We start from the raw sequence: 17538 nt of genomic DNA on the forward strand, positions 1-17538 counted from the left end.
CTCTGAGACTCAGGTTTGAAGATCACTGGGTGACCTTGGGCCAGACACTGTCTCATCACAACCCTATCTACCTCATAAGGTGAAAAAGAATGGGGAAGAACCACTCCATTTTGCGAATGGAGCTCTGGAGCAGCCATTTTGCGAATGCAGCCCTGGATTTCCTGTCAGGGTGAATTTCAGTTTGGCCTTTGCAGGATGCGGCTGGCGTATGTCTTCAGCGGCTCTGAGAAATAAGCCTTTGGACCCCGCTCTACATTTCAAACACAAGGACTGTTTATTTGAAGTTCAAACACAGCAACAGCTCTTCTTAAAACAATGGAAAAATTTCCTAGGGTTATGTTCTCATTGGACAAAATGCATCATGGAGGAAGAGCGATGTGTGTCTCTGTAAATCTATGTTTATAGTGTATACCATGCCTTTCCAGCTTGTAAATCTCTTGATTCCATCTCAAAAGCCGCTAATGGCTGTCAGCTATATAGTGGCTAAATATCCCTCTCTTCACCTTCCCTCATCCCCAATCTGAAACTGCAAAAATGGGAAAGGTTGACCAGTACCTGGCAGGCCACAGTGGTTGGGCAGGCTACATTTGTCTTGATAAATCACATATAAATCTGATATCAGCACCATTCAGTCTTCTTTCACTGAGAAAAGGCAAGAAGGGACCGTTTTGTTTAACAGGCTTGTATATAAGTTTACGCTAACAAAAAACATGGTATCGCTCACTCGACAAATGAATGTTAGAGGGCAACCATAAAGTATGTCACAATTTTAAACTCTTGCCTCACCTTCACCCCACAGATAATTAGGGAGACTTTAATGTGGCACGTGCCCATTATCTCTTCTCTCTCCCCCTTTAACGAATAGCTGCATATTTTCCATGCAGGAGAATGTTCAGTTTAGTCCTAAGCATGTTCCTTAATCTTTTTGATAAATGACTTGTGGCCGGATTTCTCTTAAAGGGGATAACAAGTAAATATTAATGAAAGACAATTATGTAATGTCGCAGATTTCCAGTGGACTGCTTGCCAAATTCTTTCTCTCCCCCCGCCACACCTCCCCAAAACAGAATGCAGTCCCTTTATAAATAGAGTCAAATGTTAAAGTTCTACATTTTCCATATGGCGAGCCAGTATGGTTTAGTTTTGTAGTTGGACAGGGGAAATCAGTCAAATCCTCACTCAACCATGGAACTCCCTGGGTGATAATATCAAAGTGTTGAAAACCAGATATCGCCTAGCCCTACTCTGCGGGTGAGGGCCTCCTGAAGATACCCTCTTATTAGCATGTTCATTCTGCACCAATGGGCTTTTAGTGTGGTAGCACCTACGCTTTGGAATCCCCTCCCCATGAATATTAACACAGCTTCTGTCGTCTTGGTGCCTACCAAATACAATCCACCTTCAACAAAACTTTTAAGCTAAGATCTATCCCAGTCTGTGTCTGTTTTGGAATTGCTTTTAAGATGTTTTTATTGTTTTGTCACTTGGTGTTTGCTACCCAGGGCTTCTTTGGGAAGAAAGGTGGGATGCAAATTCAATAGCAACAACAACAATGGCAAGCGCCTCTTATTAATAGTTCTATTTGTGTGTTTGCATTGTAGGGGAACAGCACCAAAGAGTATTTCCTTCAGAGGACGTTGCAGAGCCTTGAGCGCTACTTCTACTTGATAGCTTTCAACTATTACCTTCACGAACAGGTGAGTATTCTTCCCTGAGCTCCTAAACGATGCTGTGCATTTTCCCACCCTTGCCGGGTGTACCCAGTGATGGGGTGCAGACATCTTACATATGTCAGGGAAAGTGGAACTAGATGTTCCAGTGCCGAGGGTGGGGGGTAGGAACCAGACACCAAGCCTCTTTCTTCAGAGCCAAAAAAAGGCTCTCAGAGCAGCTTACGAAAGCCAGATCCAATATGGTCCCTTGCCCCCTAAGAAATGCCATGTAAACACAGGAGGAAAATGAAATGGGAGGGAAGAGGGGAAGCAAGCTTGAAAATGAAGTAAAAATATCCTTAAAAGCTGCAAGAGGCAAAAACATACAAAAACAAAAAAGCTTTTAAATCAGGCCAAAACATCTCTTAAAAAGCCCATTTCCACTTTACAGCAAAAAGTAATGAGTCAGACAGGGTCTCTGTTGGGAAGGGTGTTCCACAGTCTAGGCACCACAGCTGTGGGGTGGGAGAAGACTGAGCAGACCCACATGGGGGTCCTTGCGAAATGCTGAATCCACAGAGACTGAAGTGAATGTTGAACCCAACCAGTCATCGAAAGTTTCTCTGCTGGCAAGCTCTTGGGCAGGCATAGGCAAACTCGGCCCTCCAGACGTTTTGGGACTACAACTCCCATCATCCCTAGCTAACAGGACCAGTGGTCAGGGATGAGGACCAGTGGTCAGGGATGATGGGAGCTGTAGTCCCAAAACATCTGGAGGGCTGAGTTTGCCTATGCCTGCTCTTGGGAGTTTCTGGTCAGATCAAATTGTAAAGGGAGATGGCTTGTGTTAGATAAACATTTATTGCGCTAGCCAAAGGCGATGGCATCTAGTTGGCTGTTGTCAGTATTACTGTCATTCCCACTGCTCTTTACCGTTCTCTCAGTGGCCACTATGATGAAAACATTACGAGCCCTGTAATAAAAGAAACCTTCAGCTCAGTCAAATCAAGCAAAAAACCCCTTGATAATTTGCGATGTTGGTGTACAGCAAGTGTTTCCCAAACTTGGGTCTCCAGCTGTTTTTGGACTACAAATCCCATCATCCCTAGTTAGCAACACCAGCGGTCAGGTTGAGAAACACTGGTTTGCAGGAAAGGAAAGGGAGAAAAGGACAACCTTATATCCTGTACTGCGACAGCAGATTTGGCCACCATGCCTTGTGTCTTCCATGCCCAACAAAATGTTTACATAATTCTCTCCGCTGCTAAGATTATGGCCTCAACTAGCAGCACCTTCAGCCAATTCGTGTTATTCCATAAGGAGAAGATAGTGCTTTTTGTGCCAACAGGATGCCATGTTTTCTAATGATTACTTGTGATGTGTGCAGTACATTGGCTTGCAGCCTGCTTCTGACAGTGTCCCTGTCTGTCTTGTCTCCCTTTCCTGGACTGGAAGTACCCCCTTGCTTTTGCCCTAGATTTCAGCCGATGGATGTGCAGGCACTCTGAACTATACAGGCTTCAGGCCAACATGAACCTGTCGGAGCTTGTGGTCACAGGGGAGCAGATAACTAAGGGGGCACGGGTGCTGGTGAGTCAACTATTTTGAGTTATTATTATTATTGTTGTCATTATTATTATTAAATATATTTACCCTGAGCAGCCTGCCTACACTGCCTGACTCTTGAACACCCATCTTGGACAGCAGCTCTGCATTTTATTACATTTCTGTAATAATAATAATTATTTATTACTACCATAACTACATTTATATCCCACTTTGACTCCGAGGAGCTCAAGGTGTCGTACACAGTTCTCCTCCCCATTTTAGCCTCACAACAACCCTGTAAGGTAGGTTAGGCTGAGGCTGAGTGGGGATTCGAACCCTGGTTTCCCAGGTCCAACACTCTAACCACTGTGCCACACTGGCTCCCGCTTGTGATGCAATTGATTTTCTTGTTAAAGGGCTGGACTATATCCCCTTTCTCCCCCACCCCTACATGCTCAGCCTTCTTCTGAGGATGCAGTCAGGTTTTATGAAACGTAACAGCACGTTCTTCCAGGGATTCTGTTAAACTGAGTGTGTGCAGGCATGCCTGAGCACCAGTGGACATTGGGTGGCATTCAGTGCTAGCCCTACTCAGAGTAGCCCCATTAAGTTGGTAGACGTGGCTAAGGTAAAGGTACCCCTGCCCGTACGGGCCAGTCTTGACAGACTCTAGGGTTGTGCGCCCATCTCACTCAAAGAGGCCGAGGGCCAGCGCTGTCCGAAGACACTTCCGGGTCACGTGGCCAGCGTGACATCGCTGCTCTGGCAAGCCAGAGCCGCACACGGAAACGCCGTTTACCTTCCCGCTAGTAAGCGGTCCCTATTTATCTACTTGCACCCGAGAGTGCTTTCGAACTGCTAGGTTGGCAGGCTCTGGGACCGAAAGACGGGAGCGCACCCCGCCGCGGGGATTCGAACCGCCGACCTCTTGATCGGCAAGCCCTAGGCGCTGAGGCTTTAACCCACAGCGCCACCCGCGTCCCTGTGGCTAAGTTAGGTTCGTTAATTTCAGTGGGTCTGCTCCGGGTGGGATATAGTTGAATGCCACCCATTGGGCGGATTACCCTCTGTACCTGCATATGCTTTGGGTGATTTCAGATCTGCATCGCATTCATGAGATTTGGGGACTATTGTTGCTCTTTCTGTAGGCCACCCTTCCCCAACCTGGTGCCCACCCCCAGATGCTGTTGGGCTGCGGTGCTTCTCATCCCTGACCACCGGCCACATTGGCTGCGGCTGACGGGCTTCATCTGGAAAGGCACCACATTAGGTTTTTAGTTTAAGTGGGATTTGGAAGGAGGCTGTTGGTGTCAGAGCTGCTGTCCTTCCCGGTATGATCTTGCCGAGGCAGGAAGTGCTTGAGGAAGTGTCTCGGGGAACTGCATGAGCAAAACGAATGTCCAGCTTTTCCTAGCTGGTTGCCGCAGCCTTCAGAGTTCTTCTGCTTCTGTCACAGGTGGTGGATGAAAGGTTTTCTCCAGATGTGCTCAGCACGGTCAAGGAGATGAGCGTGGCCAACTTCCGGAGAGTCCCCAAGATGCCTGTGTATGGGATGGCACAGCCAAACGCCAAGGTAATCGAACAATGCTGTGTAGTTTCTGGGAAGAGAGACTGAGATAGGGCCAGAGAGCTCTCGGATTAAAAACAGGCGTTGTTGTTGTTGTTGTTGTTATTATTATTATTATTATTATTATTATTATTAAATCGAAACAGGAATTTGATCCTTAAAAAAATAAAATAAAAAGACAGTGGAGTTTCCAGATTTCCCACACCTGTGAAACCCAGCGAAGTTGTGGAAACAAAAGGAAGCTGACTGAGAGCCCTTGAGAAACAGTCACACAACTAACCAGTTGTAGGGTTGTTGCTTTTTAAATCTTTTTAAATGCAGGCATTTAAATGCAGGCATTCTCTGATTGATTGATTGATTGATTGATTGCTTTTCAGGTTTATACATTTCACTAATTTTGCAATCATTTTAACATTTCAAAACTTGACTTCCTTCCCCCTCTTTCTGCATTACCTTAAACTTATTTTTAATATCTTGTGCGTATACAAATTAACTTAATTTGCTCATTTATTCATCTTACTTTAAATGTATACTCTTATAAAACTGGAGGTCATTACAACAACCCTGCCAATGTTCTTATCTGCTTACAATTTATCTGTAAATATTCAATAAACCACTTCCATTCTTTTATAAAGGGTTTGTTATCTTGCTTTCTTATTCTTCCAGTAAGTTTCACCGTTTCTGCATATTCCATAAATTTTTGTATCCATTCTTCCTTTGCTGGGACTTCTGCTTCTTTTTATTTTTCAGCGAGTAGCATTCTTGCAGCTGTAGTAGCATGAATAAGTTTCTATACAGTTTTGGTAGTTCTGTCCCTATAATTCCCAAAAGAAAAGCTTCTGGTGTTTTTTTTTATTTTTACAAACATTATTTTAAACATCCTTTTCAATTCATTATATATCATTTCCCAGGTACCTCGGGTTAAATACTTAATTCATTCCGGAGGTCCGTACTTAACCTGAAACTGTTCTTAACCTTTAGCACCACTTTAGCTAATGGGACCTCCTCCTGCTGCCGTGCCGCCAGAGCACGATTTCTGTTCTCATCCTGAAGCAAAGTTCTTAACCTGAAGCACTATTTCTGGGTTAGCGGAGTCTGTAACCTGAAGCGTATGTAACCCGAAGTACCACAGAAAGTGTTAACCTTACTACAAGACCACTATTACTCATTTTCCTCAGGCTATAGGGAATGTCTTGAGCTACCTGACAGATACGAAGCGGAAGTATTCCCACATCTTGTGGATCAATCTTCGCGAAGATGTGGTCCTAGAAGGGAACGAGCAAACCTACACCGTCCGAGAGGTTAGCAACCTGGAGCAGCAGATTACAGTGCCTGCAGCGTCACCTGAACAGCTGGAGGTGAGAGCTCAGGCGCTTTTAACTTCTCTTTTTTCCTTTGCCAGGTAAGTATTGGGAAACTTTTGAGTTGATCCGGGGCACTTAGCATTTCACTACAGGCAGCCACTCTGCAGGAATTGGAAAAAAATGATACAGTGGTACCTCGCAAGACGAATCCCTCGCAAGACGAAAAACTCGCAAGACGAAAGAGTTTTTCGTTTTTGAGTTGCTTCACAAGACGGATTTCCCTATGGGCTTGCTTCGCAAGACGAAAACGTCTTGCGCCTTTTTCTTAAAACCGTCAATGCATTCCTATGGGAAACCGTCAATGCACAGTGGTGCTTCGCAAGATGAAAACACTCGCAGAACGAATTAATTTCATCTTGCGAGGCACCACTGTAGTGTTTTTCTAGGGTGGCTTCTAAGGATGCTATGCAGTTAAAAAGTATCTGACAAGGAGATTCTTACTATCTGTTGACATTTGATGGCACTTTGCATCTTTCATTGTGGCTGTTGTTGTATTGGTGTGACAGGCTAACTGTCGCACCGCCCACCCCCACCCCAAGCCCCGGTTTTTAAACTGTTATGATGCAGGAGTGAACAAGGGGGACACATCCATGGTGGCATGCTCATCACAAAGGCCATTTTTCAGCCTGTTGTCTTTTCCAGATTTAACCTTTGCGTCTCCATATGGAGCTGATCGATCATCTTTCTTAGTAATAACAGATGCCAGCCTTGCTTGTTCTCCCTTTGCATTATTTATCAGATGAATTGAGTTTGAAAGTATTATTGGCTCACTCCATTTATTTTTTTAATTCCACCTTGGAGCCTTAAATTGATCGGCTTTCTTTCTTTTTTTTAATTGATTTTTATTGTTCCTCAAAGATTTAAACAAATTTACTTCGCATGCAATATGCCATTCTCTTATATATTTCTTTTTGACTTCCCACTCTGGTGTTTTTGTTCTTATCCTTGGTTGCTGCATTATACAACTCCATCTTATATTTTCCCCACCACCACTCATATCTCGAATCCTGCTCACGATTTAATATCGCTATAATACTTCAGCAGTATAAAAAGGCCTCCAGTTTTCCATAAACAGTTCATCATTTGGGTCTCTTAGTTCTACAGTCAGTTTTGCCATTTCAGCATACAGTGGTGCCTCGCAAGACGAAAAGAATCCGTTCCGCGGGTCTTTTCGTCTTGCGGTTTTTTCATCTTGCGAAACAAGCCCATTGACGGATTAGCGCAATTAGCGCTATTGGCCCTTTAAGGGCTAAAAACGGCTTTTTAAGGGGTGGGGGATTAGCGGTTTTGCCATTATTTTAGCAGCTTAGCGATTCAAAATAAGGGGTTTTGGAGCGAAAAAAAATTCAAATTTTTTCGTCATTTTTCGTCTTGCGAAGCAAGCCCATAGGGAAATTCGTCTTGCGAAGCACCTCTGCAGACGGAAAACCCTTTCGTCTTGCGGGTTTTCCGTCTTGCGAGGCATTCGTCTTGCGGGGCACCACTGTAATCTATTACTTTTATAAGCCATTCTTTTTGGGTTGGAATCTCATCCTTTTTCCATTTGTGCGCATATAGAATTCTGGTTGCGGTTGTTGCATACATAAAACAAATAGTCAGCTTCTTCGGAGCCTCCATCCCAATTATCCCTAGCAACAAGGCTTTGGGGTTTTTTTTTTTTTTTGGGGGGGGGGGAGCACCAATTTAAGCATCTTTTAAAATTCATTATTATTAATGGCACCGGCTTCCATAGACCTCATTCCTTTTTGTCAGATTCACGCAGTTACAAAAATTTGGCACACAAGGATGGTGGGGAGGGGAATTGTATGTGAGTGAGGCCAGAGGGAAACGAAAAGTGATAATTGCATAGTTAACTCTGGTAATTCCTCATAAGCCCTTTTGTTTGTTGGTTTGGCCTCATTGCTTCCCTCCTTCAGAAACTCGAATCTGTTGTGAAGAATGACCTGCTGAAATCCCAGAAATGGCTCGAGGTCTATCTGGAACAGGAGAAGCAGATGAAAATGTTGAAGACATGCCTGACCATGCAGGAAGTCTTCAACCAGCACAAAAGCACCTGCCAGGGGTTGGTGTATAAACGGGTTCCAATCCCAGACTTCTGTGCTCCTAAGGAAAAGGTAAACACAACACAGGGACCCCATATCTCCGCCCCTTACCTTCTTCTACACGGAGAATTTTAAGATGGCTGATACTTAAGCAACCCTTCTCTCCACTTGCTAGTCTTCTACTGAATAGTCCAGCCTTTTGTGGGGGCCTTTCTTTTTTGGGTGGGTGGGGGCAGGGAAGTGAAGCCTCTTGTGGGGGGAAAATTGCACAGCTGCACATAATGCTTTGTCCTAAAACCATTTTTTCAGCTAGACAAAAACCAGGAGCCGTTATTTTTTCCCACCCCCCTTCACCCCATCCACTTGATTTTGCAATAGGGATGCCCCCTGGGATTTTGTCTAGTCTTCGTGTTTTTAAGTAAACAGACCTGATTTGTGCTTCATGAAATGCAGTTGTCCTGTGGTTTTTTGCACTTCTCCAAATTATGTGACACAGTTCACATGACTCATAGAATCATAGAATCATAGAGTTGGAAGAGACCACAAGGGCCATCGAGTCCAACCCCCTGCCAAGCAGGAAACACCATCAGAGCACTCCTTACATATGGTTGTCAAGCCTCTGCTTAAAGACCACCAAAGAAGGAGACTCAACTAAAGTCTCGGGCTGCTCAGCCCCTAGATGGGGGCGAGCCCGTCCCCCCCAATAAACCCGGTTTACGTTTCCTTAAAAGAGGCATTGGAACATGCATTAGTTAGGTGCTATTTAGAATCCCTTTGCAGCAACTTAGTGTGATTAAAATCTGGTCTGTTTGTAGTGGATTTGCCTCATCAGGGCATTGCTGCCACCTAAAAGCCTTATGAGGGACAGAACATACATTTGGCACATGCTGTGAGTACAGTACTGAGCACATGTGAAGATCACACACACGCACGCACACACACCTGAGAAAGACTAGGTTGCTCACAAATGCCCTTTGTGTGCCACCTTTAGGACTTTGACCAGCTGCTGGAAGCCATGAAGGGTGCTCTGGCTGAAGACTCCCGCACAGCCTTTGTGTTCAATTGCCACAGTGGCAGAGGAAGAACCACCACAGCCATGGTCATTGCTGTCCTCACCCTCTGGCATTTCAACGTATGTACTAATTTGGAGACCTGTGTCCCACTTTGTGAGGGGTCTGGGATTCTGCAGGGAGGGGTACCTGATATTATGGGCAAAATCCTTCCTGAAATGTGTGCAGTGCCCAGGGTTTAAATCTTCTTGGTGTTAAAAGTCTCTTGGCTTTTGCAGAACAATTTTAAGGACTAGTCTTAAGTTTCAACTTTTTTAACATATACAATCAAGACACAATAATATATTTTCTCTTATTTTTGTTGATTCCCACCCCGTTTTTCATGGAGTTGTTGTTTCTCCCCTTCCACTGCACCCTATTTTCTATCTATTAAATCAAAACTACAATATTATAATCTGATTACACCTGTTTCTCACAGCTCAAATCCTGCTCGTGAGTTCATCGTACTATAATATTTCTTTAAGTAGTCCGAAAAAGGCATCCATTCTTCTATAAAAGATTCTCTTAATTTTGCTGTTAATTTCCCCCAGTTTTTCATAGTCCATTATCTTGCTTATCCATTCTTCTTTCGTGGGAACTTCTTGCTTCCACTTCTGCGCATAAAGAATCCTATCTGCTGCTGTTACATACATAAACCACTTTAATATTTTTTGATTGGGATTTTAAGGAATTTTCTAAACCGAGGCAAGATACATAAATAGAAATAATGGATAAAGGATACATTTTAAAAAGAATGATACCTTTTCTAAAATATAGAAAGTGAAAAGTACCAGAATTCTACAATATTCACAGTTCCTTGTGTCTTAACATGGCATATTACTAACTTCATAAGCAGCCATATATTGCAGTCAGTAATAATTCTGTGATACTGTTGTTTATCTCCTGTGTTGCTCAATAATCAAACCTAAGACTCCTCTTCTTGGTGCTTCAGGGAATCCCTGAGATGGTTGAAGATGAAATTGTGAGCGTGCCAGATGCCAAGTACACCAAAGGAGAGTTTGAGGTGCGTATCTTCTACTTTTAAAATTAGGCGACAGAATATTCTTAAGGTAATGTTTCTGAAAGGGCAGCCTTAACCACCCCAAATAAATCAATCAGAACTATCACCACGAACACATTTGAATGCACAGGTGATCTTCCATCTTGCTCGGTTGCTGCTGACATCAGTTTCTGCCACATCTCTCCCGCTGCCTCTGCAATAACTGAATTTTGGGGACCCCTCCCCCATGTTTTCAAGAAGGGTTCCCCAAATGTGGTGTACACACCAGGACAAAGATGTTTAGCCCTGCCATATCCTTTTGAGTATTGCCAGGAACCTGGCAAGGTGAAGCAACTTCGACCCACCTTCCCGGAAGACACACAGGCGATCTTTGCCAGGGACATGCAGGGCGAAGCATCTTCTCCTACGCATCCTTTTCAAAAAAGTAAGGTGGCTGGCAGTGGATGGGCCTGGCTGGATTGGGTGGGGGGCATCACACATGTGACATTATGCATGCACGTGCGGCCCCCCCCAATATTGGGCACAACTCGGCACCGCTGCATTAGTTTGCAGCTCAGAAAAGAAAGGGACGAAAACAAAATATTGAGGAACAGAATCTTTTGTCAGTGCTGATGTGAATCTGGCATGATCCACATCTTCCATGCTGTTGGGTGGGTTTGTATTGCCATACCCAGCAGGTCAGTAAGACATTTTTGCAGGCTGGTAACTTTTGTGGGCTTATTTGCAAGGCTGCTTTAAAGGGATCTAAAGGGTCGGAACTAAGTGTGACGTGTTGATTCCTGTGAACATTCTTGAGACTGGCATTTGCGCTTGTCAGAAGGTACTTTTGTGTCCCTTATGTGATGTTTTTGCAAAACTAGTAGGGAACGGAATGCCAGAAACGGGGGGCAAACTATTTCCCTCTTTACTTCCCCCAGAAGAAAATTTCAGTGACTTAGCATTTGCTCTTTGTGAAAGAGAACATTCCAGGTGGGAAGGTTTCATGTTAAGCTGGGCCTTTGCTTTTGTCTGCCAGGTGGTCATGAAGGTGGTTCAGATGTTGCCGGAGGGACACCGAATGAAGAAGGAAGTAGATATGGCACTGGATACCGTGAGTGAGACGATGACACCCATGCACTATCACTTGAGGGAAATCATCATATGCACCTACAGACAGGTAAGCCTAGCAAACACGTACCATGGATGTTGCTTTGAATTTCCGCACACCTTTGGTGGCTCCCTCTGTTCTTTGCCATTTCGCTCTGCTGTTAAGACAGACATAGGTCTGTTTATACTTGGTGATTAGTTTCAATGGGCAGGGCTGAATGTTCAAATGAGATGGCGGGAGGTGTGCAACAGGGAGAGGACAGAGACATCAAGAAGCAAAGGGTGTTTGCGGTCTGTTCAGATTAGATAGAGATCAACTGCTGATCTCAGGAGCTGAGTGCGCAAGTCAATGGGGAACGGGCTGTAGTTTTGTTTGGAAATGGTTTACCTGTAGTTTCAGAGAGCTTGTCTTTGACTGATCCACATGTTGTTATACCTGAGGCAGGGAGGGTGTGGCCCCCGGCTGCAGAACCTTATGCCGAGCTTGTGTTCAGGATTGTAAGAAATTCTGTGGCCTTTATCAGTTATAAGCATTAAGCAAGCTTAAATAATTTCTCATATTTAGCTTAGTATATTCTCCAAGTGATGCTTTGCTTTGTCTCTCTTGGCTTTTATAGTCATGGGAAAGGGGGCAAGGAGCTCTCTTATCTACCCAGAAGCTATCCTTCCTTGTAAGACACGTGCCCTGATTTGCATTGTCTATAAAAAGGACATCAAAGCCTGCCAGTTTCTACCAGAGCTGCTGGTCGGTTACAGCAGTCCTGTGCACCAGCGCTAGTGCTCACCATCATACTGCTATCAAACACCCACCCACCCACAGACATGTGCACATCCTCTGCAACAATATATCTGGAAAGGCACTTCTTGCGTACAAGTTTTTGTGAGGCTTTCTTTGCATGATATTTCATGGATTGCAAAGGAGCTTCTTTAAAAACAAAACAAAAACATGCTATCACATACATAACTGAATCGTGATGCTAATGTATAAAGATCACTGATTCCAGCACCACTGCCTCCCTGGAGTCATTGAAGCCTAAGGCACTCTGACACCAGTTACAGAATGCTGAACAATGTGGGTCACTGTCTGCAAACATGACACCAGTCCCGTGACAGCCTAACCTGCATGGAAGCTGTTTGCAATTGTTGATATACTGAGCAACAGTAGTATATATTAGCCGAATAACTAGCCTTCAGGTCACAGAGTTCATTATTTACCCAAAGCCAACAGAGGGCAGCCGAGTGCCTTTGGATTTTCTGATAATATGTATAGATGCATTTCTGAAATCTGCAAAAAGCCAAACAAAAATAATGGGAGGAATCGCATACTACTTTAGAAAGCTCAGGATACTGAGTCAGTGTGACAGTCATTTTCCTTCCAGTTTAGAGATGGCTCACATCTCCGTGTTTGCTGCTTGATACCCTGCATGTGTGAATGACCCATCATGCATGAAATTATTTTTATTTTACTCCATTATTACTTACTTCATATATGTAAACACCGCAGAGGGAAATTTCATGTTGTCTCAGAACGCAATCCCAAACTCAGTCATTTTTTTCAACATTCTCCATGGTTATTCTGCCTCCTGTAGTGAAATAAACATACATGCATATGGGAATCGGATCCAAGATCTAGCTTAGGAAGCCAATGTTGGGAGCATTCACTGCCCAGACCCAACACACAGCTTCAAGCTGTTTGCATATAGGGTGGTTTCTGCTAGTCATTAAAAGAGACTTTGTGCAGTATTGCAGACACAGAACTGAGCCTGTGTGTCTTTTTTTCTTTTTCACTGGCTTGTCTTTTTCCCCATTACCCTGTCTGGAAAAACCTGTTTGACTTCCCTGCTATCAAAAGCCCAGCAGTTCAAGATGAATGAAATTTGGCTTTCCTGCCTCAGCCGCAAAGCTCTAGGGGAACTGTGGTTCTTGACAGATGTGGGCTAGTTTAGAGATCACATTGACCTCCGCTAGTGTGCCTAAGGTTTATGAGAAGCAAGAGCCTATAGCTGGCAGGGGGGTGAAAAGGGCCTTAAATGTGGAGGTGGGTGATCTTGGTCCTGTTGAAGACCTTGTTGCTTTGATACTTACCCTCTGTCTTTCCTTCAGTTAATAAAAATGAAATCCAGCATCCTAACTAATATTTATCCCTGAATACAGCTCTTCTCCCTTTTACAGCTGTGGGCCTTTGTCATCATGTGAAGCTTTTGGGTGTTCTTAGTGAGTGGAAAATCCCACTAGATGGCAGGTTTCAACAGCCAAGCACTCTCAAAGGCTACGAACACAGCATTGTTGCATGACATAGTGAAAACAACAAAACCTTAATTTTAAGACCACATTATCAGGGTGTGTTTTAAAATCTCACTGTCAATCTTGTGTGTCTGCTTTTCTTTAAAAAGCAAACAAACTGTTTTAATATCTCCATATTTAACATTTTTTAAAAAAACAACAACAACACATTTGTTCAGAGAGAGCTGGTGGAGGATTTCCCCATTTGGTAGCACAGTCCATGCAAGACTTGCTAAAACTAGCAATGAACCTGATCCTTGCATGTGCTAGGCTGTGTGCAGGCATTTCCTCACCTAGCAAATGGTTTGTACTTTGATTTCTAATCAACTATTGGAAAGGAGGGAAAAGGTGGCTTCTCCTTGCCTAATCCTGAGCAAATTGTCAGAGCTGGCAGCAGCTGCCAATGGTCTACTAGTGTGTGGGTAGCACACATCTCCTAAATTAGGATATCTATTGTGCAGTCCTGAGTATGTAGAGGACTCTGTACGCAGAGGATTTCCCCTGAGCTATGGCCTCTTCTTCCTGACTTGTGCAGAGTCCGATTTGGAGAGCAATACGTGTAATCGTGTCTCAACTCCCAAATTGCACTTGTGGAATTGGGGCTAATTTAATTCATGCATGACTAATACTTTATCAACGATCTCTGTGGCCGAAAGCATTAAAGGTCTGTAACACATAATTAACACGTGAAATAGGTGGAAATGCCACAAAGATGCAACGATGGCTTTACATTATTATTTTTTTGCTAGAAAAAACCACACCATGTCTGTTAACCATTCCTGACAATAATGCCATTACAGTGTGACACTCTGAATGCAAATAATAATAATAATAATAATAATAATAATAATAATAATAATAATAAATAATTTATTTATACATACATGCCGTATTTTTTGCCCTATAGGACGCACTTTTCCCCCTCCAAAAATGAAGGGGAAATGTGTGTGCGTCCTATAGGGTGAATGCAGGCTTTCGCTGCAGCCTGGAGGGCGAGAGGAGTCGGTGCGCACCGATCCCTCTTGCTCTCCAGGCTTCAGGAAGCTCTGCGCAGCCGTCGGGAGCCCGGCGCGAAGTCGCACTGGGCTCCCGACGGCTGCGCAGAGGTGCCTGCAGCCCCAGGCTTCGCGCAGCTCCGTGCAGCCATCCGGAGCCCGGAGCGAAGTCGCCTGCAGCCCCGGGCTTCGTGCAGCTCTGCACAGCCCTCCGGAGCCCGGGCTTCGCGCATCTCCGTGCAGCCATCTGGAGCCCGCCGCAAAGTCGCGCCAGGCTCCCGATGGCTGCGCGGGGCTGCCTACATTACGAAGCCTGGGACGCGCTGAAGAGCGTGCCCGGGCTTCGCGCACCTCTCCGCAAGCCTGGGGAGACCGGCGCGACTTCGCGCCGGGCTCCGTAGGCTTGCGGATAGCAGGCTGTTCTGGGGGCTGGGGTCGGGGGAAGCTCGGGCTTCCCCCGCGCCAGCCCCGCACCTGGGGGGGAAATAATTTTTTTTCTTTATTTCCCCCCCCAAAAACCTACGTGCATCCCATGGGGCGGTGCGCCCTATGGGGCGAAAAAATACGGTACCTTTCCCATCTGGCTGGGTTTCCCCAGCTACTCTGGCGGTTTCCAACCAAATATTAAAAACAATACATCATCAGACATTAAAAACTTCCCTCAACAGGGCCGCCTTCAGTTGTCTTTTAAAAGTTAAATAGTTGTTTATTGCCTTGACATGTGCTGGGAGGGCGTTCCACAGGGCAGGTGCCACTACCAAGAAGGCCCTCTGCCTGGTTCCCTGTAACTTTGCTTTTCACAGTGAGGGAACTGCCAGAAGGCCCTCGGAGCTGGACCTCAGTGTCCGGGCTGGATGATGGAGGTGGAGACACTCCTTCAGGTATACAGGACCGAGGCCGTTTAGGGCTTTAAAGGTCAGTGCCATCGTAGGAAGGGCAGTTCCACAGATTTACAGATAAATCAGCCGTGGCAACGGAAAGAAACTTTCACGTTAAAAGGCATACTCATGAATATCCAATGGGCAGGAAAAATAATGGGGTGGCTGTCACCTTCCAGTGTTGTTTGTGAGCTCCTAGAATTACCACTACCGATGAAGTAGATAGGCTGGATCCAGCTAAGGCATTATCCCCTTGAATACAAAGGGAACAGAGCACCAGGAGGCCAGAGTCTTTTTTTACATATGAAAGTCTCTGGTATGGTTAGTAACACTTAACAGTTGTTTAAAAAATGGGTTTTAAAACAGCCTACCCCCTCCCTCTTGGATTTATAATCTTCATGAGGGCATATCTTTCAATACACACTTTTTTAGACCCAGGTTTTTCTTCTTTGCTGCCGCACCAATGCTGGGAGCACTGGTGCCTTTTAAGTTTTTCAGGTTTTCCTGGTCGGTATAAAATGTAAATACAGAGCCGTGGGACATAAGCAGGTAGTCTTCTCCTGCGCCTCGTGAAAAGAGTCCTCTTTCCAGTGACCTCGAATCAACCCTGCACCACATGGTGTTTTTGGAAAAAAGGAAAGCAGAAACATTTCAGAAATAACAAGCATATACCTCCCAGGGCCTTTGCAGGGAAAAAATGTCAGCCTGGGCTCAGTATTCGGGATTGGTGTCTGCATGGACACCATGCAGCCTGCAACGGAAAACGGAAAATTATATTTTTCCCCAGCTCCTGTAACTGTTCAGTTACAGACTATGTTATCAGAAATTTGTGTCTCCTAGATTTTCCAGTGTGGCTGTGACATGGCTTGACTTCTGTTCTGTTAGAGGTACCAGTAGCATCATTTATATGGGTTGGGGATCTATGGCCCTCCAGATGTTGTTGGACTCCAACTCCCATCAGCCTCAGCCAGCATGGCCAATGGTCAGGGATGACGCGTGTGTTGTCTCAAGCAACATCTGGTGAGTCTCATCAGGTTCCCCACCCCTGATAATACAGAAGAAATATTTTTATTCTTTCTCCTTAGGCTTTTCTTAGGACTAAAATGTCAAGATGCGCTGATGTTTTGTTTTTTAATTTACAAATTAAGAGTGCGTATTTGGACTCTCTTAATGCATAGCTAATCTGTGCTAAGTGATCCTGAGTATGCACTTTTTTTTTTGCTTTGTTGGATCAGATCAAGGCCAATCTAGGTCAGCAACCAGCCGGCACTAAGCAATTCACCAGGAATTTGGCCAGTGAGCCATGAACTATCTTGGCAGTGACAGAATTGCTGCTAGTAGAATAAGGGTTATTGGCAGGCTATAAAGTGAATAAGAAAGCAACATATATATATATATATATATATATATATATATATATATATGGACGCGGGTGGCGCTGTGGGTTAAAGCCTCAGCACCTAGGACTTGCCGATCAAAAAGTCAGCGGTTCGAATCCCTGCGGCGGGGTGCGCTCCCGTTGCTCGGTCCCAGCGCCTGCCAACCTAGCAGTTTGAAAGCACCCTCGGGTGCAAGTAGATAAATAGGGACCGCTTACTAGCGGGAAGGTAAACAGCGTTCCGTGTGCTGTGCTGGCTCGCCAGATGCAGCTTGTCACGCTGGCCACGTGACCCGGAAGTGTCTGCGGACAGCGATGGCTTCTGGCCTCTAGAGTGAGATGAGCGCACAACCCTAGAGTCTGTCAAGACTGGCCTATACGGGCAGGGGTACCTTTACCTTTTTATATATACATATACATATATATATATATATATATATATATATATATATATATATAGGCATTAGTGTAACAACAAATTAAAGAAAGACAAAGTTGATTTTCTGCTATAATTGGAAATCATGGCCAATACGATATTTTGAAATTAAAATATCAAATAAAATGGACAGTCTATATGCAAATGACTCTGAATAGCTTTATATGGAATTTGGTACTCTGATTAAACAGTGGAGAAAATTGACTCTCTTCTTTTCAGGAAGGAACTCTATGGATAAA

General features: G+C 44.6%; 1 protein-coding gene across 5 annotated transcripts in view; it reads left to right on the forward strand.

Annotated features, from left to right (window-relative positions):
- Positions 1–17538, forward strand: part of PALD1 (phosphatase domain containing paladin 1) — a 107452-nt gene that overhangs the window by 62433 nt on the left and 27481 nt on the right. For all 5 annotated transcript variants that reach the window (XM_083441386.1, XM_083441383.1, XM_083441385.1 and 2 more), the window contains exons 11-18: positions 1602–1697; positions 3108–3242; positions 4657–4773; positions 5946–6125; positions 8048–8245; positions 9165–9305; positions 10175–10246; positions 11259–11399. In XM_083441386.1, coding sequence (XP_083297512.1) covers positions 1602–1697; positions 3108–3242; positions 4657–4773; positions 5946–6125; positions 8048–8245; positions 9165–9305; positions 10175–10246; positions 11259–11399 — 1080 coding nt within the window. The remainder of the gene's footprint in view (positions 1–1601; positions 1698–3107; positions 3243–4656; positions 4774–5945; positions 6126–8047; positions 8246–9164; positions 9306–10174; positions 10247–11258; positions 11400–17538) is intronic.

This window comes from Podarcis tiliguerta (assembly GCF_965153285.1).
Source record: "Podarcis tiliguerta genome assembly, chromosome: 5".
In the NCBI taxonomy this organism is placed as follows: domain Eukaryota; kingdom Metazoa; phylum Chordata; class Lepidosauria; order Squamata; family Lacertidae; genus Podarcis; species Podarcis tiliguerta.